Source organism: Ambystoma mexicanum, chromosome 6q (genome assembly GCF_040938575.1).
Source record: "Ambystoma mexicanum isolate Mex_15411 chromosome 6q, UKY_AmexF1_1, whole genome shotgun sequence".
Taxonomy (NCBI): Eukaryota; Metazoa; Chordata; class Amphibia; order Caudata; family Ambystomatidae; genus Ambystoma; species Ambystoma mexicanum.
In genome coordinates, this window is record NC_090937.1 from 1,403,073,457 (window position 1) to 1,403,095,398 (window position 21,942).

Sequence of the window (21,942 nt, forward strand, 5' to 3'; positions counted from 1 at the left end):
CAGCCGGCGACGAAGGCGACGGGAAGAACACAGGCAACACCAAGGGTTTGTTGAGATGGAAGTCCGACGGTACCTTGGGCATGAAGGAGGGGTGCGTCCTGAGCACTACCCTCGTGTCGTGAAAAGCCAAGTACGGGGCCTTGCAGGAAAGGGCCTGGATCTCTCCCACTCGTCGTGCGGAGGTGATGGCCACAAGAAACGCTGTTTTCCACGACAGAAATTTCAACAGAGCCGAGTGCAGAGGCTCGAACGGAGGTTACATGAGCTTGGTCAGCACCACGTTGAGCTCCCACGCCGGGGCCGGAGCCTTCACCGGCGGGAACGATCTGAACAGTCCCTTCATAAACTCTTTCACCAGACGATGAGACCACAAGGACGTCCGCCCCGTGGTTCTGGTGTATCGGGAGATCGCAGCAAGATGAATCTTGATGGACGCGTGTGCCAGTCCAGCTTTGGCCAGCGTCAGCAGGTACGGCAGTACTTGGGGAGCCGTAATCCGTAGAGGGTTAATCTTCTGTGCGTGGCACCAGACAGAGAACCTCTTCCATTTGTGTCCGTAGCATTTAAGAGTCGAGGACGCCCTGGCCTTTGCAAGAACCTCTCAGCAGTCGGCCGGTATGTCGTATCCTCCAAACTCTAGCGCTGCAGGAGCCAGGCCTGCAAGTTCAGCGATTTCGGGTCGTGGTGGAGGATGGCGCCTCCTTCCCTGGAGAGTAGATCCGCGTCCACCGGCAGCTTGATTGGCGGGGACGCTGACAAGTCCAGAAGGTCCGGGAACCATATCTGCCTCGGCCACGCAGGTGCGACGAGGATCATCCTGCACCGTGACCTCTTGAGCTGGTTGACGAGCCGGATTAGCAGTGGCAAAGGAGGGAACGCATAGAGGAACAGGCCCTCCCAGGGGAACGAGAGAGCATCGCCCATGCTCCTCGCCTGGGGAAACCTGCTGGCGAACCTCAGGCACTTGGAGTTCGTCGCCGTCGCGAACAGGTCGATCTGGGGTGTGCCCCACCGTCGGAAGAGGCGATCCACTAGATCCTGCCGTAGCTCCCACTCGTGGCACGAGCGCAGCTCCCTGCTGAGTGAGTCGGCGATGGTGTTTTTTATCCCTGCCAGATGAAACGGCACCAGAAACATCCTTTGGGCGACGGCCCAATGCCACAGGTCCTGCGCCTCCTTGGACAGTGCTGGGGACCTGGTTCCGCCCTGTTTCCTGATGTAAAACATGGTGGTGGTGTTGTCGGTGAAGATCCTCACCACCTTGCCCTTGAGGGACGGAAGGAAGGACCCGAGGGCCCATAACACTGCACGGAGCTCCAGGACGTTGATATGTAGGGATTTCTCCGTCGGGAGCCAAAGGCCTCTTGCGTGCAGATTTTCGGTGTGCGCTCCCCACCCTTCCAGGGAGGCATCCGTGGTCAATGTCTCCTGGTGGGCTGGGGTCTGGAAGTCCATGCCCGCCGTCAGATGCGCGCGGGTGCCCCACCACCGGATCGCTCGTCGGAAACTCTTGTCGAGTGTGATCCTTTCCTCGAAGCTGCCCGTCGTTTGGATCCAGCGCGCGTCCAGGAACTCCTGCAACGGGCACATCCGGAGCCTGCACATGGGAATGAGGTAGATGCAGGAAGACATCATTCCGAGGAGGGACTTGATGGACCTCACCTTGGCCGCATCGGCCACCAACATCCGCTGCACCTTGCCCAAGATGGTCCTGGTCCTCTCCTCCGAGGGGGAGGCCAGAAGGGACACTGTGTTGAGCCTCGCTCCCAGAAACAGAGCGTCTTGCGCGGGTACCAGGTGGGATTTGGCATAGTTCACGGAGAATCCCAGGTCCGTGAGAAGTTGGACGGTCCTTGCCGTGTGAACCACGGCGAGCTCCCTCGTCTTGGCTCGGATGAGCCAGTCGTCCAGGTAGGGGTAGACGCGGATCCCCTCGCGGCGCAGCTGCGCCGCCACCGGTGCGAGGCACTTGGTGAACACCCTGGGTGCCGACCGTAGTCCGAAGGGGAGGGCTTTGAACTGGTAATGACGCCCTTGGACCACAAACCTGAGGAATTTTCGGTGCCCCTTTAGGATGGGAATATGGAAGTAGGCATCCTCCAAATCCAACGACGACAGGAAGTCTCCTTCCTCCAGCTGACCCAGGACGTGCTGGAGGGTGACCATCCGGAACTTCTGCGCCTTGATGAACTTGTTCAGACGTCGCAGGTCCAGGATGGGGCGCCATCCCCCCCGTCTTCTTCTTCACGAGGAAGTATCTCGAGTAAACTCCGGAGCCCCGAAGCCTCTTTGGGAGGAGTTCGATGGCGCCCTTCCTGAGCATCGCCTTTACCTCCAGGAGAAGTTGAGGGACATGAAGTTCTTTCCTGGCCACGGGGGGGGACGCTCGGACACCTTCTTTGAAACTCGAGCGCGTGGCCCCAGGCCAAGGCGTCCAGCACCCAACGGTCAGTGGAGATGGACTCCCACACGCTGACGAAGCTCGCCAGCCGGCCTCCCACCGGGGTGCCTCGGTGGGGGCTCGACCCCACGGCCGGTTCAATCCTGCTTCGACGAGGCTTTGCCGCCTTGACCTCCTTGGCGACGACGGCGGGGTCTGCCAGACTTGCCTCGTCCTCTGTAGGCCTCCTGAGACGACGAGCGGGCCGCTTGACGGTAGGTGGAACTCCAAGGGCCCGGCCCGTCTCGGTGTCCGCTTTAATGGCCTGAAGGGAATCGTCCACTGTTTTCCCAAACAGGTTGTTCCCATCGAAGGGCATGTCCAGGACTCTGGTCTGAACGTCTTGACGGAAGTCCGTAGCCTTGAGCCATCCACGCCACCTAAGGCAAACGCCGTTGCCCAACTGGCGGAACCCAGCGTCGGCGATGTCCGTCGCAACGGTAATGGCGTGGTCCGAAGCCACCTCACCTTCCTGCAGGATCTCCAGGGCCTCTGCCCTCTTGTCGTCCGGCAAGAAGTCCAGCAGGGGAGCCAGTTTGTACCAGAGCTCCCTGTCGTAGCGGGCCACGATAGCCAAGGCGTTGGCCGCTTTAATCGTCGTCGCTGCAGACGAGATGACTCTGCGTCCCATAGCGTCCAATTTCTTTCCCTCGCCGTCCGGTGGGGAAGTCGATTTGGAGGCCGCACCCCCCCCGCTTTCTTCCTGGCCGCCGCGGAGACGACGGAGTCCGGGGTAGGCTGCGCCCGGAGGCACAGGGGGGCCGTGTCCGGGACCCGGTACTTCTTCTCGTACCGGTCTCTTCTACCTGGCGTCGTGGAAGGGTTCTTGAGGAGGGTGAGGCCCTCATCCCAAATGTCGTCCAATAGAGGCACTGCGAGGACCCTCTTCCTCTTGGCCTCGCGCCGCTGATAAAGGAAACCTTCCTTCTTCTTCTCCTCAGGGCAGAGTTGGAAAAGCTCGGATGCCCTGGTGATCATGGAGTGGAACGATCCCATCTCGTCGGGCGGAGAAGCCGTGGTGGGAGGCGACGACGGTACATCCTCGTCGTATACCTCGTCGTCGTACCCGTCTGTGCCGTGTCAGTCCCCGTATCATCCCCTAGGGTGGACGGGGAGGAGGGCTGGAAGGCGCGCGACGGCTGAAAAGGAGGTGGAGGGTGGATCCTTCTTTTCTTGGTAGGAGGAACACCAGAAGGTCCCGGTTCTGGGTCCCCCGACGGGAGAGGTTCCGTCGGCAATGGTAGACTCGTTCTCATCTCTGAGCAGGAGGACTGTATAGCCAACAAAATGGCCGCCGAGTTGTCTCGCGGCGCTGGCAGAGGGGAATCCGACGGGCGATCAGGGGCCCCGTCGGTACCCTCGACGATGTCGTCGTCACCTGCGTCAGGATCCATCCCGACGGGCCGGTCTTCTTCCACGCCGAGGCCGTGGCGTAAGACCTCGACCAGCTCCTCCTCCGAGGTTGAGGCCGAATCTACGACGACGCCCTGCCCCCCCCTTTTTCTTCCCCACAGGGGATTTCACGGGGGTCCTATCGATGGGCACAAAAGAGGACTCCCTCCGAGGTGGCAGGGAGACTCTGAGCCCCGAGGTCGCCACCACTGGTGTAGCCTCCACAGGCTGAGCCAGGGCCGCCGCGACAGTTTCGATAGAGGGCTTGGCCGGATGGATTAAGGCCTTCACCACCTTAGGTGTGCTCACCGCCTTATCCTTGAGGGGGGGGACACTGCCTCGCTCCCCCTCCGCCTTCGAGCTCGACCGGGGCCTCTCCAGGAGCTTCGCCGGGTGCTCGGCCTTCCCCTTACCCGACCCAGAGCGTTGGCTCGTGGTTGATGGTGCCGGGGAGGGAGCGCCCTGCCTGGCGCCCGTAGAGGCCGACCGTTAGGGGCTCTCAGTGCCAGCGGACTCGCGGTGCTTGGCCTTATGTTGGACCCCCGTCGTCGGGGCGTCCTCAAAGGTCTTAGAAGACCGCTCGGATTTCTTCCTCTTCTTCTCGCCGGACGGGCTCTTCCCTTCTAGCCAGTTGGCGAGACGTTGATGGCGGTCCTTCATGGTCCGCTCCGACATGTTGCCGCAAAACGCACAGTCCTTCTCCACGTGCGTCTTGTCCTCATGTAGGCAGTAAAGACAAAAAGAGTGTTCGTCCTCCTTGAAGACGTTCTGCAGCTGGCATCCAGGGCAGACCCTGAACAGCTTTCCGGGCGTCGAGCTTCCCTTCTCCTGGGCCATGACCGGGCCTGAGAAACTTCTGGAGTCCTCCAAAAGCGTAGCTCGACGAAATCTTCACCCTTGAGGGGCGCAGACGAATCCGAAACGGGTCCCCGTTGATCGGATGGAGAGTCGGTGGAGCTTGAGACTCTTTTGACCGAAAAAACAAAGTTTTTGAGAAAAAACGTGAAAAAATAGCACTAACGCTCGAGAGCAATAGCACGAGGATCCCAACACATGAACGTGCGGTAAAAATCTGAAGATGGCTGCCAGAGGCGGGGCTTAGGTAGAGGGCAGTCATTGGCTGTGGTCAGTATGACGCAGAGATCAGTGATTGGTTATTACTACGAAAGACAGATCAGAAACGAAACCGATACTGGTTTTTTCTTTACCGAGGATTCCCAGCCTGACGACGGGGAATATTCATAAGCATGTGAATCCATGCCAGACCTCATGCTGGAGAAATAACGATAACACCTAGATTTGGGTTAACTGGCAAGTGAGTGAATTGAGGACACAACAGTAGAGGTGATAACACCTAGGTATGTGACACTTGGCAAGTGGGAAAAACGCCTTCAATTGAGGACAACAGCAAATGGTAACGCCTAGATTTGGTATACCTGGCAAGTGGGATAAAAGCCCAGATATGGCCGACTAACACAGATGGCCTAGATGCCAGATATGGCTAAGATCCAAAGGTGTGAAGTAGACTACGAGCTTTTAGGTAAAAAGAGTGGTGGGATAGTTTAACTGCTGTTTCCCCTGCCTGCACCTTGCTTACCTTGTCAGTCACTGCTGGTTGCCAGCTGTGCTGCAGGATCCACCGGCGAACACTGGCAAACACGATCTGGAGCTGCCTCTGCAGGAGCTGCCCCTTGCCTCTGAGAACTTATCCAAGGCGGTTGACACGGGCAGCGGGCTGTCCTGGGGTGAGTCTAAAATAGGGCTGTAGGCCCAATCAACTGGTTCTGGGAACCGGGAGGGGGTGGGGCACTGTGCGCACTGAAGAAACAGCCTCAGGGAGGTACAAGGCCTGCGAAGGGCACACAAGTAGTGCTGCTAGAGTCGAAAAGCTGAGATATTTTTTTATAAAATTACAGTCAAATCACAGTCCTAGACCTACACAACCGTACCTGGCTGGCTCACAACCTCGGTCGGGTTCTCACCCACTCTCTTGGTATGCTAGTTTGACGCGCTATACTGGTATCTTTGCTTTATCCCTTTGTCCTCCGACTCCCTTTCTGGATGTGTGAGTCCTCGGGTTAGCGGCTGGTTACCTTAGGGAAAACAGATACCCAGTTTTGATTCAACTGTTTGTTTCTTTGAATTACTATGCTTGTCTGGTATCTTTAAATCTTTGTCAGGCAAAATAATCTCTTTGCTTTGACAGTCCGTTCTCGGGACCTCTGTCCCTCTGCGATGTTCGCTTTCAGTTTTCAGATAGATTTTTGCCGAGTCCCCTTTTTGGAATTTTGTTAGCGTTCGTTCCTTTTGGCGTCTGTTTTGGATTCCTAGTGATTTATTCTCAGGCTGACATCTGGTCTCTCCTTTTGAAGCCATCAAAGTACTTTTCGCATTTAGCTTACTAGGCTTAAATGTCTCTGGCCTAATGCAGGTATCTTATGTCTTAAACCTCCTTTGTGCTCATCAACCCTTCCTTTGGCCCCTTTCTCAGGTACTTTGTCACCCAGGCAGGTCTGACATTCAAGTTTCTGAAAGAATTCTTTAATTTCTCCCCTTTTTCTGACTTGTTTTAGTCTGGTTTCTGAATTTATTTTCTGACAGGTTTTTTCTCTTATTCAGGTATATCACTAATGACCTGCTGCGCTTTACTGTATATTGGAATCAAAGCTTTTCGGCGCTCCCCCTTTCGGTGCTGCAGGACACGACCACCCGCTTACCACTCACGCCTTCTCACCACGTACCTGGGATCCTGCAGTCTTCTCTCCTGGGAGGGGCAATCACTCCATTGAATGCTTCTTTCTCTGTGAGACACGGTTTCTGGTGTCTGGCAACGGCTGCCTTCCTTCTGCCTGAGCTGCCTTGCAGCTTCTGCTGGTGCTCTCGGTCTGAGAACTATGAACCTAGCTCCCCCGGCGTCTCTGGATTCGGCAGCGTTCCAGAATTTAAGGGAGATCTCATTGTCTTCTGAGAATGAGAGTTCTTGTCGCCTAAGGGGGAAGTCACTGCCAGTTAGAACCCACTTGCCCAAACCCCCTATGGAGGGTTTTGCGCATTGGGCTCACCTGCCTAATCTCAAAGAGGGTGGCTCCTCCTTGGGAAGAAGGGGCGAATTCCCTGGATTCATCACATTTTATTATGTATTCTTTATCGGAAAATGATACCACAAAAAATGATTTCTGGGATCTCATTAGAACATCTGGGATTATCTTAATGTTTTTCACTTCCGATTAAGTGAGTCCAGGATGGAAAATGTGGCATAAAGTTACCCTTTTCGAACTGTAAAGGGGATACTCACCACCGAGTTTACACAATGACTATTTGAAGAGCTTGTTTAATCCTACAGACATATTTCAGTTTAGTATTCTCAACTTAAGCATGGCAGTCACTGGAACCTCAAATGCTCCTCATTTGCTCGGATATTGAAGAGATACTATAATTATTCCATGTCATTCTTAGTTTTGCCAGTAGGATATTTCTAGTTTGTACTGCACTAGCTACACATTTCTTTTTGGTTTACCTTCTCATCATTAATATTACAGAGCAAGATCTGGGCGTTCATAGAATTTCTGGCATTATACTCCACCCCCTAAAACCGAGGCTCTACGAGAAGTCAGTCATTGTCATTCATAGCCATACGCTTCTAGGCAATCCACTAGCCCTTTCTCACTTTTGGAACCTTTGCCCTTTGTCTTGTAGGATTGTTTTCCAAAAGACACCATTATTCATTCAAAACCAAGAACATCTTGATCAAGAAATTTCCACAGAAAATCTGAGTTCTTGACTCTCAATCTACATATATTTTAAACATTGTGGTCTGTGCAAATGACTTATGACTTATCCTTTACTTTCCATGTTTATTTGGTCATGAAGCTCCGTGACTCCTCTTCAGCTTCTTTGAATTTCTTCTGAGTAATTGTCAATTTTAGCCAGTATTGCTAGCACTTGTTCCACAATGAGCTTGCATGTCGTTTTCCAGAGCGAAGAACACTGAGGGCTGATTCACAGAAGTGTTTTATAATGGCGCAATCCCATAGGAAACTGCTCCATGAATCAGGCCCTGAATCTCAAATTACATCATTCCATAGGGAACCGGCCCATCGCTGCGACTCTAAAATGCTGACTGCTATTACTGCGCCCAAGTGGAGCAGGGGTTGCGGGGGATCCCCCCGCTCTCCTTGGTCGCAGTAACGGGGGTTTTGCATTTGCGGGGATGTCCCCCACTTACCATTATGGTAAGCGGGGGATAGGAAAGAACACTTATTTCTTTTTAAAAAGGACCCAGCAGCATCAGCAGCACCCCACGTAAGTGGGAGTAAATGACGCTGTAGGGGTACAGGACAGTAGGCGGCTCACACAGAAGGTGTGCCGCAGTACAGGTAAGTGGGGTGGGGGTTGGAATATTGCGGAGCATGTGGGTAAAAGTGAACTATCTGATCACTGCGCCGTGCCGTAATTTGCATCAACATTTTTGTCGGCTCAGCTACGGGCGGCGCAGTGATCACGGATTCAATCCTAGTAATTTCTCAGTTCATTTTGTTCTCTCAGGGGTAACACATCCACAGTATAGCCTAACTATACTTATAATCCTCCTGCCAATCCCAGTCATATTTCTACTCTAGTGGCCAGGTGTTGGTATGTGCTTTTCCCAAGTGTAGATTTTTCCACAGCTTAATTTGGGTGCACACTGTAGAATTAAGCAGCACCCACGCAGAAAGACCAGACGGAAGTGGGGTGGCAAGCAGCAAAAGCCATTGACCTAGAAGGAAAAAGGGGAAAACAGGCAGACCTACTTCGGTCCCAACACCAGAATTCAGCTCTCATTACTCCGACACATTTGCAACCACGCTGATCTTCAAGCATGCAGAAGCTGTCCTGATGACATATCTGGCATCAGAGGAATCCTTGAACTAACCACGCTCCAGATTTCCACAAAGCCGCCATTTAAACAACATTAGATACCCCTTAGTACAGGACTTCATACTGTACTTCTGTTGAGGCAAGGGTTCAAAATAACAAGGAAACACATTTTGTCTGTTTTGTCTGAGGCGAAGAGCAGCAAAACGGATACATGTCATTTGATGGGCTGCCAAGTCAAACCCCTAATGTTTTGAAAACCATCAGAGTTTAAAATAATAAACTGTTATTTGCAAAACAAGAGGTTGTAACAATTATCCTTCAATTGAATAATCTAGCATTTAAGATTTGTTTGTCAAGTTCAGGCGATTTGACCACATATTACTGTGAGGCCGCTGCAGGGTGTATTTCCAATGCACCCCTTAACATCAAAGTTTAGAAACACAAATCAATATGTCATTCTAATTGTATCAGCACCCACTGACATTGGATAAATATTTACAATGTTCACATTTAAAAAATTCACCTTTTAATTAACAAAACTGATTAACAAGAAAATCTTGATATATACATACCTAAAATCAATGTCGGCTAGAGTTTCCAAAAGCTCTGTTCTTACCAACCAGTAAGAACTATTTCTTAGCGTTAAAAGATCAATGATGAGCTGTAAACCTAACTCACTATAGGTGCTACTGCATAAGCTCATGATGCAATGCTAAAGGAAAGAAAGAATACATCCATTTTAATGTTTACATACATTATATTTCAAATCTGGTGCACATTAGATTAATGCTATAGTTACATTTTGTATTATTTATTTTTTGAATGTAAAAACTGCTTTGCTAAGAAGTACAGTAGAAAGGACTATTGATGATTGAATAAGTGCCACTGCTTGATCCTGTACTCAGTTATGACATAGAAGCAAATACATGAAACCGGATCAGAAACGGGGAAGTAGCTAGATGCAGTAAAAAGGAAGGCACAACACAGACATTAAATGTATCTTCAGTAACTACAGTTTTTACAGATAAGCAATCAAGAGGTAACCATGTTTTGGGATAATTGGAGAGGGAGGGGAAATGTCCGCAATGTAGAATAGCACGGGGAACTAGGGCCGTTAAGTTAGGCAAGCTTGGAAGCACAGTGAGAGTGAGTGAGTAGCAGGAGATGAGATTCAGCGAGGTAGTAGGGGTGGGGGATAGCCAATGTATGGATTTAAAACACAAGAAGGAATATGAATACAGAGTAACTGTGCACAGATAACAATACCTTGCTCTAATACTTTAGCACTGAAGTGCAAAAACATACAAAATAAATACAGACAAGGAATTGGAAACTGTGCAGTGCACGATCCCGTAAAATAACCAATCATATAATGCACTGGAGTGACAATTGGCCCAGAGTTCTTTGTTTCTACTCCAGAGAGCATTCCTGAACATATTTGGCTAATAAGTCTATTTTCAAGGAGTTTGCCATGTTTTTACGGTAAGATTGCTCAGCGAGCTGAGCACTCGCTGCTGCGATCTGTGTGGAATCTGCAGGTCGCAAGTTTGAATCCAGTTAAGGCCAACTCAGATTTTTCATCCTTCCGAGGTCGATAAATGAGTACCAACTTCAATGGGGTGATTTTTTATGCAAATATGTTCTCTGTAAAGCACTTTGGCGAAAGCACTATATAAATAACACATAATTTCTCGGCAAATGAGTTTCGATCCATATTTTTGCACAGAAACAAGGACTCATATCACAATGCTCAGTTTTTTCTGACCTTTGCCAGCAGGTGCACAAAATGCAGTGGTAAGATGACAAAACTGGATGAACACAAAATGTCCATAAACTGACTGTCGAAGCATACCGTATTGTGGAGTGTCTAGTCTCATCTCTTGGAGGATGCTGAAGAGAATGGGGGCAAAGATACACCAAGCGTGGATAGGCATGTTGGGTGCTACAGATTGCATTCTTATGGATCGAAGAGAACTTCCAAGTGGCCTAGAGGTGAGGAGACCCCTAAAAATATACTGTGCTCCTGCTTAATACGCACAAAGTTTGATCGGATGACACTGTGCCCACTAAAGACATTGATGGGTTCACCAGAGACAGGTTTCCTGTCCTCGAAGCTCTCAGTGCCGTTTTCTAAATTTCCAAATGCAGATGGTATGAAAGAAGAGCAAATTACTTGCCTCTCATTAAAGATTTTTCTGATGAATTAGTTGAATAAGTCCGTCTTCCAGCAGATTCCTCCTCTTAGATGGATTAGATGTCTTTCAGCCACCAGGGGGGCACGGCTTGGTGCACCCTTACATGATGTTGGGGCATCATAATCAGTTTCAGTGTCGCAAGACCGCAATTCTGCCATTTTGCTGACCACCCAGCAACCAAATGACAGCAGAACAGATGTGGTGTACGAGCTACCCACCAAGAGGGGAAGGTTTTAGGAGGGCAAGGAGGAATCTTTGCAAGGAAGAACTTATCCATCAGAAAGACTATTACCACAGTGATGTTATTTGTTCTTAGATCGACTCCCATAGCAGTTCAGAAGTCTGGAGGAGAATGAGATTATTAACTATACGAGAAAACATTTGAGGACTGCTCAGTCAAAGCCCTGATTGGGGAATTCAGGCACAAATGTTTGGCAAACATGTGCAGCAAAATCCCCACAGCCACGACAGATGTCCAAGACAGGGACGCTCCCCTCTGAATGACAATTCAGAGAATTATCCATTTAGACTGTGTCTTAGTCACAGACCTGCCCAGACGGACACTAGTGTAACCCACAAAGCTGGTCATATTTCCTGATGTCCCTTGTCCAAGAGACAGAGGATCCAGCTGATAGAACCTCTCCTCCATCTTCAGAGGAAACATGGATCTTCATATTCAGAGGTCAGATGGATCTTCTGAGAGAAATGAAATTCCGAAACAAACCTTGGGCAGGAAGGACAATCTCATTCTCAGTCACTTTCTCTGTGAAGAACACCAAGTATGGAGGTTTAACAGATAGAGCCTGGAGTTCACTCACTTGTTTCGGAGTTGATGGCCACTGTTAGGCAGAAACCTGTGCAGTTCCCTTAGGGACCACTGCAAAAGGCTTAGGACTGCAGTTGTCGGCAGTAAACCCAATTGGTAGCAGTCTGTACCACCCAGATTTACCTGGTAGCTGTGGCTGAGCAGCCAGACTTCTCTCAAGATGAGTTAGACAGTATATATAGTATAAAAGATAGGTACCAAAATACAGTAGCACAGGCAAACACTGACCAGAGCTTTGGTATCAAAGTATATAATTATTTATTTAAAGACACACTTATAGAAACACTCCAGCACTATTATTGTAAGCAAGTTCCAAACACAGTCACTATTAATATATATACAACCCACATTCCTTATTAGACAAGTCTTAGTTAACACCACTTATTTCCAGACAGAGGCGAGCGCTTAACTGAAGATGGCACTCCAATAAGTTATCAAAAAAGGGAGGGAAAAGGCAGAAATTAGAAAAGCACACAACACTAATACTTTAGAAGCACCCAGCAAGGCAGGAAAGTCAAATTCTACTGGTGAGCAAAAAGTTCAGAGGCCAGGCTCCCTCTTAGAGAGAGAAGAGCACAAAAGCGCCCAAGATCACACAGTTAAAGAGGCTTGAAAAAGTCTTGCAGAGAGTTCAAAAAGGAATTAGTTCAGCTCAGAAAAGTTCAGTTAGCCAGCCTAGGGTCAGCCCAGGTAGTAAATCGAGGATTTAATAGACACCCCGTAGAGACCGTTGCAAGGGAGGCTAGGCGGACACAGTACCTTTAAAATGGAGAGGATCCTCCAGCAGGGGCAGTTGTTCCTTGCAGCGGGTGCAAGTCGTGGCGTCGTCCAGAGGAAGAGAAGAGATCGACGTGGAGGAAAGCTGAAGGTCGTTGCACTGCCAGGGAAGAAATCAGCCGCGGAGTTCTCTGGTTAAAAGGTACTACCCTTTTATTTGCGGTAGTGGTAAATCATGGTATCCCGGTTGCAGGGGTGCTTGGCACAGGCAAGGCAGCCATGAGATGATCCGGGAAGGCGAAAAGGCGGGCAAACTGGTTATCCCCACCAGTCAAATGAAGAAGACTCTTCGGAATGAAGATCTTCTCTGTCGTCGGGAAAAGTGGTGAGACGGTTCAGCAGAGCTCCACCGGTGGTGTCGTCGTTGCAGGTCAGCTCAGCTTCTCCCTCCTCGGATTCTTTAGGTCCTGTGGCGACTTCTGAAGTTTCAGTCCCCAAAGCCCTGCTTTTATGCAGAAAACCCCCATTCATCAGTCCTAGCTGTCAAACATGCTAAGTGGTGAGCCGGTCGGCTCACCACTGGGCCAATCACACAAGAGTGTGACTTGAGTTGCCGAGGCAACTCAGTCCAGGGTGCCTAAACCCCCCCTCCCACACATACTGTAGACCCAGACAGTGTGGCACCACTTTTGGAGGCTTCTGTGGGGAAGCCCGCCAAAAAGTGGAACAAAGGGCTCGACTTGGGTTGGAGTTACAGAGGCGAACACAAACTAAATTTTAAAACCGAGTTCTGGCAAAAAGACCCAACCGGGTAATAAATATTAAATAAATAACCCGGCGGCATCTTTAACATTGCACCAAAAAGTGGTGTGTTTAAAATGAATGGGAAAATCCCATAGGAAATATTCCGGTGGAATATTTTGCGTGGTAACCATTGCCACCAACCAGAAACTCGACGAGGGGGGACTGCACAGTGCCCCCTCGAAAAACAGACCCAGGGGCAATCTAATTACCCCTACCAGTACTTCCACAATATGACGGTTTGTACTGGTTCTGTTCCCAATTTAAGACTAGTAAAGTCAATGGTGACTTTACATGCCCTGGGAGACAGTAGTCAGTCCCAGGGTATGGATTCTATGTTTGGTGGTCACTATGACACCCCTGTGTTACTGCACTGAGGGTGCTGTGTAATACACTTACCAAAAATACATGAAACCCTATGGAGTAAAAGACCCCATAGCCCATTAAACACATTACAAAGTCAAAGGATGTCTCAAATCATGTCTAAGAGTGGGAGAAAAAGAGTCTCACTCTTAGCAGGAGAAAAAACTTAAACCCCAAAAATCCAGCAAAGCTGCTGGGGGACTCACTAGGTTTGGGAAATTAGCCTTAACAGAGAATTCTCCCTAACAGCCACGAGGAAAATCACCTTAAGGATGAGCAGTTAAAAAAACACAAATGGTTGGTCACAAGCAGAGAAAAGACTAAACTAAATTCAAATTACATGCAGGAAACACCACACTGGCATTGGGAAAACTGGTTACACAAACCCCACAAACCGATACAACAGTGGGGATGCTGAAGAACGAGTACAGCTCAAAGGACATTTTAAAGACCGAAATGGCTGCTAGGTACCCCTTGACAATTCAAATATGCAGACCCAGCCAGCCCAACGAAAGCAGGAATTCCAGTTCAGAGGAGGTTGGATAGATTAAAGGGTCCATATCCCTCTCCTTGTACCAAGACAAACAATTACACCACCTGGAGGAATATATAGACTTGATGACAGGATCCAGAGCTGAAAGGAGCACAGGGAAGACAACATCCAACAGGTTCCACCTCCTTATTGCTTAGCTTCTCACCATTCAAGCATAAAGATTCAGGCAGCTGAAACCTGTATGGAGAATACGCAACACCCACCCCCCCACTGATGTACTTCCCTCTCCACTGCCCCACCCTCTCCCAAGTGGGAAAGCAGACCCCCACCCTTTGCTAGTGGGGCAGATGAGCATGTCTAGAAGGTCTGGCCACCATATCCTCTGGGGTCACTTTGGAGTGATCAGAATCATCACAGACCCGAGCATCTGCAGTTTCCTGAGAACCAGTGTAATGGGCGCTATCAGTGGGAACACAAAGAAGTTCGAAGTTCGATTAGACAACAACCATTGTGTCCCCTGGATCCCCATGTGGAGGAACCTTGCCTGGAGCAGAACAATTTGCACTTCCTTTTCACAGTGGAAGCAAAGCGGTCTACTTTAGAAGTCGACAAGAAGGCAAAGATCTCCTCCAAAACTTCCTGGAAGACCTCCCACTAGATGAAGGCTGTATTCTGCCTGCTCAGACCATCCACAATTATGTTTTTCGTCCCGGTAGATTGACCACCGTCAGTGACCCGTTGTTGTCCAGAACCACTGTCTAATTGCTTCCTTGCACAGAGGTAATTACCTCTGCAACACCTTGTTTTTGAGGTAGTGCAAGGTGACTGTTTCTCAGTCGGAACCAACACACTCTTACCTAGCATACAGTAGAGGAAGGTTATCTGGGCAATTGTGATCGCACCTCATGCAAATTGATTTGTTCCTGAGCTTTTGTCGAGAACCAAACGGTACTCAGTTCAATCTTGCAGTTTAGCACCCAAGCCTCTCAAGGTGGCATCTGTGAGCAACATCAGTTGGGGCAAATGTGCCAAAGCAAACGCCCCTCAGCAGGTTGTCTGGGAGGGCCCACTACAGGAGATGGAGACAGCAGATTCCACATGTGGACCTGGAGACCACTGACTCAAAGGTAGACACTGGAAAGACTTCATGTGCAATCAGACTTCCGACATCACCAGGATGCATGAGAAACGAAGGGACTAAGAGGTGGAGGTGTAACCAGCTTCTGGGACTGAAAGACCTGGACCATCTGAAAGAAGTCCACTACCTGATCTTTGGAAAGGAAAGTCCTACCAGATGAGTGTACAAGACTGCACCAATAAACTGGAGGGACTTGGCTGGCGAAATGTGGACTTCTTAAAATTCGGGGATAAGCCCAAACTGTGCAGAAGACTGCGTGAGTGGTACACACTTGTCGACATCAGGTCTAGTGAGAAGGCTCGAATATACTAATCCACCAGGTAGGAGGAAGATGTGAATCTTCTCCCTCCTGAGCGGAGACACATCCATTAGTTTATTGAAGATCTGGTGTGTCGAGGAAAAACATAATAGCAGATCTCTTAATTGGTAGTGAATATTTACCACCAGGAACTTCAGGTACTTCCAGTGCCTAAAATAAATCAACACATCAAATCGGGCACCCTGGAGGTCCAAGGACACCAACCAGTTTTGCAGCTCGAGGGCCTGGAAGATAAACAATGGCTTAGCAGTTTCGGGAGTCTGCAGGGTAGCATAGACGGCAAAGTATCCACTATGGGCCCCTGTAGCTCTGCTTTAGATGGGGAAGATGCGCTATGCCTGCTTGCCCGAGTGCAGCATGGCCTGCCCACAGTGGGCAAAGCAGGTGAAGGGTAAACAAAAAATACGCCCTCTGAGAAATTTTAGACAACAGCTGCACAGCAAGGCCCAAGGAATTGCCCATGGCTTTGGAGGCTTGGAATTTCTGAAGCTATTTGTCAGCTTTACCCCTAAACAGACTTTTCCCATCAAAGAGCTTATGCAAAAGCTTCAACTGGACATTACGTTAAAAATCTGAGATCCTCAACTGGGAGTCTCCCCAGGACAACAACCGTGCCAACAGCATTTGTCACACAATCAGTCGCATCCAGGCCAGACTGCAACACCTGCCTCCTTGTCATCGCTCACTAGTGTTCAAACCCTTCTGTTGACAGGTTTTCGGTTGCACCATGCAAGTAGCACTGACAGCACTCAAAACTAGACTGCCAACACAAACACACAGTAGAACATGGCATCCAACCTCTTGCTCTCCCTGTTTAGGTCAGGGAGGGAAAAGTTGTGGACTTCAAAGCTGCCGTAGCTGCCTACACCACCAGATTCTTAGGGGACTGATGAGTTGAAAGGAAGCCTGGCTCTGATGGAGCCTGGCGATACCTTCCAGCAAGGTCCCGGTGCATAGCAGTGATGGAAGCCAACTTCAACCAAGCAGTCAAAACAGGGGCCACCGTTCCCATGGAGAACTCTTATTCAAAATCTATTTAAGGCAGTGGTCGAAGAAGGTGGGAGCGATGTTGTTCTCCTTGCTGACGTAACGGCGACCAGAAAGGAAACTTTCCAAGACAAGTACTTGAGGTCCACCGTACCCATTGGTTCAAAGGGTTTATGGCACAGCACCGTCAGGACTACATTTAGGTCCCATGGCGGGTGCGGATTACGAACCGCAGGGTAGAGGCGCGTCAAGCCAGCAAAATGCCTCTTCACCACTGGGTTAGTTAGAGAATAAGAGCGCAGGTCTGTAGAAAGGTAAGCGGAAACTGCTGAGAGATAAGTCCTGCATGAGAGAACATGAACCCCTGACTCAGCCAGGGAGGACACGAAGGACAGCACCGCGTCAATCATGACCACCCTCGAATCCAACTTCTTCTCCAAACACCAATGACAGACCTTGAGCCATTTACTCTTGTATTGAGATCTGGTCGAGGGTTTCCTAGCTGCCTGGATAATGCGCATGTTACCCGCAGACAAACTCAGATGCTCTAAAGACTTGAACTCAGGCACCATGCCGCCAAGCTGAGCGATTGTGGGGAGGGGTGCCACATCTATTCCCTTTGGTGAAGAAGATCGGGAGTTACTGTTAACCTGATCGGCGGATACACCAACAGGTGTTGAAGTTCTGAGAACCAAAACCTGGCCGGCCACTACGGAGCTATGAGTAGAATGGAACAGTTCGCCGAGTTCTTCAACTTCCAAATTGCACGGTGAACTAGAGGCAGAGGCGGGAAGGCGTAAGCTCTCATGTTGTGGCATGGAATCTCGAGAGCATCCCCCAGAGAGGAGGCTCTCAGCTCCCCTCTGGAGGCATACTGAGGAAGCTTCTTGTTCACCGCCGTAGCAAAGAGGTCCACCTTCGGTGCGCCCCAACGTGAGAAAATCCATGAGGACCTCCGCCTTCAATTCCCACTAGTAGCTGACCACTGTCCGCGGGTGAGGGCATCCGCTGCGACATTCAGCTGCACCGGGATGTGCACTGCAAGCAGCAAGACACCATTAAGCCCGGCCCACTCCCAAATCTGGATGGACAGGTCCACGAGGAGGGGAGGGGGGAGACTTTGTTCCCCCTTGCTTGTTTATGTAATACATTGACACCACATTGTCCGTTCTTATGCAGACCACCTTGTTGACAATGAGCGGTCTGAACGCCTTGAGCGTTAGGAAGATCGCCAGAAGCTCCAAATGATTTATGTGCAGGAGCTTGTCCTGAGGCCCGAGACCTGAAGAAGATCTAACGTTGCACCCCACCCTAGAAGGGAGGAGTCCATCGTGCTCGTCACCATGGGAACCGGGTCCTGAAACCCCGCGCCCCCAGACAGATTGCTAAGAGATGACCACCAATCCAGGTCCACTCTCATGGAATCTGGAATCATTATCCGCATGGAATCCAGATCCACTTCCTCAGGCCATGAACTCCAAAGAGCCATCTGGGTCCCTCATTTTGAGACGAGTAAGAGGAAGAGCCAGTACACACGAGGCCATGAGACCCAGAAGCCTCTGGAACCACCAGGCCGACATGCTCTCCGACTACGCAAACATCTGACACGTGGCTAACAGATCCGCCATTCTGTCCTCGGTCAGATACACTCTGCAGTCGATCATGTTCCAACGAAAACCCAGGAAGATCAGGTCCTGCGAGACCGTCATGGAGGATTTCCGCCAGTTCCCCTACAGCCCAAGATGGAACAGGAGCTGAAGGAGAGACTGGAGGTTGCCCGCTGCTGCCAGCGGACAAGGGCTGTGTAAGAGCCAGTCGTCCAAATAAGAATACACATGGATACCCTGGAGACGAAGATAGGCCGCAATCACCGACATCTTTGTGAAGACACGCGGCGCCAAGCTGAGGCCAAAAGGAAGCACCCGAAACTGGAAGTGCTCCTCTCCCAAAGAGAAGCGGAGATATCTCCTGTGTGGATTCCAAATCCTGAAGATCCACAATGCTGAGCCAATCGCCCATCTGTAAGGAGGAGCGTATCTGGCTGGGCGTGATCATCTTGAATTTCACTTGTGGTAGGAAAAGATTGAACTGGGAAAGGTCTAGGATGGTGCGCAGGCCAGTCTGGTTGGGTTTGGGCACCGTAAACAGCCAGGAGTAGAAGCCCTCCCCTCGCTCCCCAGGGGGAACGGGTTCCACAGCTCTGAGGTCCAGAAGTTTCTGAACTTCGGCCTTGAGGGAGGACGAGCACGACAGTTGAAAAAGAGGTTTGAGGCGTAGGGTAGGGGGTAAAGGTAAGCGGAAGCCTGCTCGAGCGACTGACAAGACCCATCTGTCTTCTGTGATGGTCTGCCACGCCTCCCGATGAGACGCAATACGTTCTCCCACCGGGGTCTCGTGCAGGTTTATCGGTGGCGGTGCCACCTGAACCTGATGAGGAGGCTGAGGAGTGGGAGAAAAACTGCATGCGTTGTCGTCTACGGCGGTTATTCCCCGCAGGAGTATCCACTCTGCGAGATTTGCGGTCGAGGAAGCCCCTAAAACCGGAGGAGGGTCGACTTTGCAACAATGGTCTCTGGGATTTGAAAGGAGCTTTGACCAGAACAGACAATGATTTAGCCGTCTGAGTGCTATCCTTGGTCTTGGTGAGCTCTACATCAGTAGTAGAATGAAAAAGCTCCTTATCATCGAATGGAAGGTCCAACACCTTGTCTTGCACTTCCTTAGAAAATTTAGTGGCATGCAGCCACGCCTGCCGTGAGGTATCAACCCCAAGCATCAGGCCCCGAGCCAAGGTGTCTACGTGATGAGCCACAGCCTCCAGGAGATCCTGGGCCAAGACCCTGGCATCGGAAAGGCCTCCTTTGAAGTCTTCCAACTTCTCGACCGGGATGTGCTCCTCAAACTCCGACAGACCAGTCCACATCCGCATGTTAGCTCCCGCCAATATCAACTCAGCGTTAGCCTGCCTGAGCTGCAAGGCTGAGTTGGCAAAGATTTTCCTCCCTAGGGAGTCCAGGAGCTTGTCCTCCTTTCCCAAGACCTGAGTAGCCGTCGTGGAAGAGGATGTTGAAGGTCTGGATTACAACGTAGCCGCAGCCACCACTGTGGTGGAGGGAGGCGGACAAGACAACAGGACCACCTCTCCCGAAGAATGCAGCCTGTACCTCGCATCAATCTTCTTATTGACAGAAGTCCCGAGTGTGGCTTTTCCCAGACTCTTCGGACCTCGGCCAGAACGTCCATCTGCATGAACAGGCCGGTACGCTCCAAGGGAGACAGGGTGAACGCCCCAGAAAGCACGCCCTCCTGGAGAGTGGGTGCCTCGGGCACCGGAACATCTAAGAAACTCATCATGTCCAGTACCCGGTCATGAAAGGCTCTGATAGAGCGGGGAAGGTCCTCGTTGTCCTGATCGCCTTGAGGGCCATCTGTCAGGATCCTGCTGAGCCGTGTCAGGCACTGCCTTGTCCACTGGGGACAATGGAGGCACAGGCGGAACAGCCGGGTGAGAGACCACGGGCAAGGGAGGCGCCGGCGGAATCACTGGAGGAACGGGTGGAGCCGGAGGCGCAGGTGGACATATCTCCTTGAAAAGCCCTTTGAAATATTCCCTCATGGGGTCGGTGCGCATAAGCGCTTGAAATGTACCAAAAAAGGCGTCCTCAGGAGATTGCTTTGGAACCTTAGGAGGCCTCTCATGAGGCGGAGAAATCCAGGGACGTAACGGGGGATGGGTGCTACACTGGCCCCTCCACTGAAATATCCACATAAATCAAAGGGGCCGCCCCCGCGGGCAACGAAACATTGTGCGGAAGAGGCATCCGGGCATCCCAATCATAAACCAGCCGGTAAGGATGCGCACAAGGGACCTTAGGTTCACCCAAGGGACCGAGCCGTACACCAGAGGCCGATGGCGAAGTTGTAGGAGTAGCACCTAAAATGGCCGTCGTGGTAGAACGGGCACCATTTTGTCCTCATCTGAGGGGAACTGCGGCACGTGAGGAAGTGAGGCAAGGGTCCCCGTCGATGGATCAGGGGTCTTAATCTTAGCCTTAACATAAGGAACCTCGGCCGAGCCGGTACTATGAGGCCTGGAATGTTTTTGTGACATACCAACCGCCAACTGAGCCTTCGAAGGAAGGACCTCGGCACTGCCGGAAAAAGAAGAATTTTGCTTCGTTGCCCCCTCAACAGATCTGGTATCACCACAAGAGCGGGAACGGTGAGCAACCGCTTTCACCGACAAAGCCTTGTCCGGACTCTCATAACTGTTGGTAGCTTTAGCCTCTGAACGAGGGACCTCGGACCCAGGCCCGGTAACAGCCTTATCTGCACGGGCCTAGAACATCTGTTCGGTAACAACCAGCCCAGCCAAGGCCTCGGGGCGCACCCCGGTCTTGTTTTTGAGGGAAGCCGACAGAGAGGCCTCAGAGCGAGCTCCGGTACCCCACGATTCAGTAGAACTGGGTCTACAAACAGCCCCCACAGGAGGGGCCTCGGAGTGTACTCCGGTGTTCATAGGCCCCTTACGGAGACCCTCGGAGAAAACTATGGTAGAATTATTAGGCCCAACGGCCACCTCAGGGCGAACCCCGGTGACAGAGCGATCAACGCCCCTCCTGGATCGAGAGGAACCCGGAAAGGTATCCCCCGGTCGGGGTGCTCTGAAAAGTAAAGAAATTACCGGGCGTTTCTTCTTCTCGTCGATGAACGCCTGAAAATGTGAAGGAGGAGTTCGTCGGAACACCTCCTCCCACCGCTCCGACCGACGTTGATGTGCCCGGACCGAAAGGGAGTCACAGTAAAAACAGGAGTACAACGGTGTTCCAGACCCAAACACTCTAAACAAAGAGGATGGGGATCTGCCTTCGCGAAGCGACGGTGACACGATGAACAATCTGGAAAGTCTAATTTGAAAGACAGACAGACTAGTAAACGAACGCTAGCGAAAGCCAGAGAAGAAAAAAGGGAAGAAAATCTTCAGAGGATGCAAGTGCATCTGGTCCCGATCGAGCAGAGAAAAGGACTGATGGGCGATGCGCGGGGGAAACCAAGGTGGGCGGGGTTATGGCCTCGTGCAGGGCCCCGCGCAGGAAAGAGGAGGGACTAATTTTGAAAAAAATTTGGATGCTTTTTACAAAGTGCTCCGGTCCCGTCCCACAGGACGGAGAGATGTCCCACAAGTATGGAGGAAAGGGGACAGGACGTAGGAGTAAGGAGGGATTTGTTATGGGTTCTTTGTGTGCCTATGCCAGGTCTGCCAAGCCTCCACCCAGCTTGCCCCAACTACCTGCCTGATACCCATAACACGTACATATGTTTCAGTTTGTGCTGCTTGGGCAGCCACAGCACTTCCTTCAGTTTGTGCTGTGTCACTGCCCGATCCATCCTGACCGACTGTTTCCCCTCTCCTT

At 50.9% G+C, this 21,942-nt stretch overlaps 1 protein-coding gene across 4 annotated transcripts in view; it reads right to left on the bottom strand.

The window, feature by feature from the left end:
- The window catches only part of HTT (huntingtin), a 2,905,635-nt gene that overhangs the window by 2,240,002 nt on the left and 643,691 nt on the right, over positions 1 to 21,942 (bottom strand). For all 4 annotated transcript variants that reach the window (XM_069632055.1, XM_069632053.1, XM_069632052.1 and 1 more), the window contains one exon: positions 9,262 to 9,401. In XM_069632055.1, coding sequence (XP_069488156.1) covers positions 9,262 to 9,401 — 140 coding nt within the window. The remainder of the gene's footprint in view (positions 1 to 9,261; positions 9,402 to 21,942) is intronic.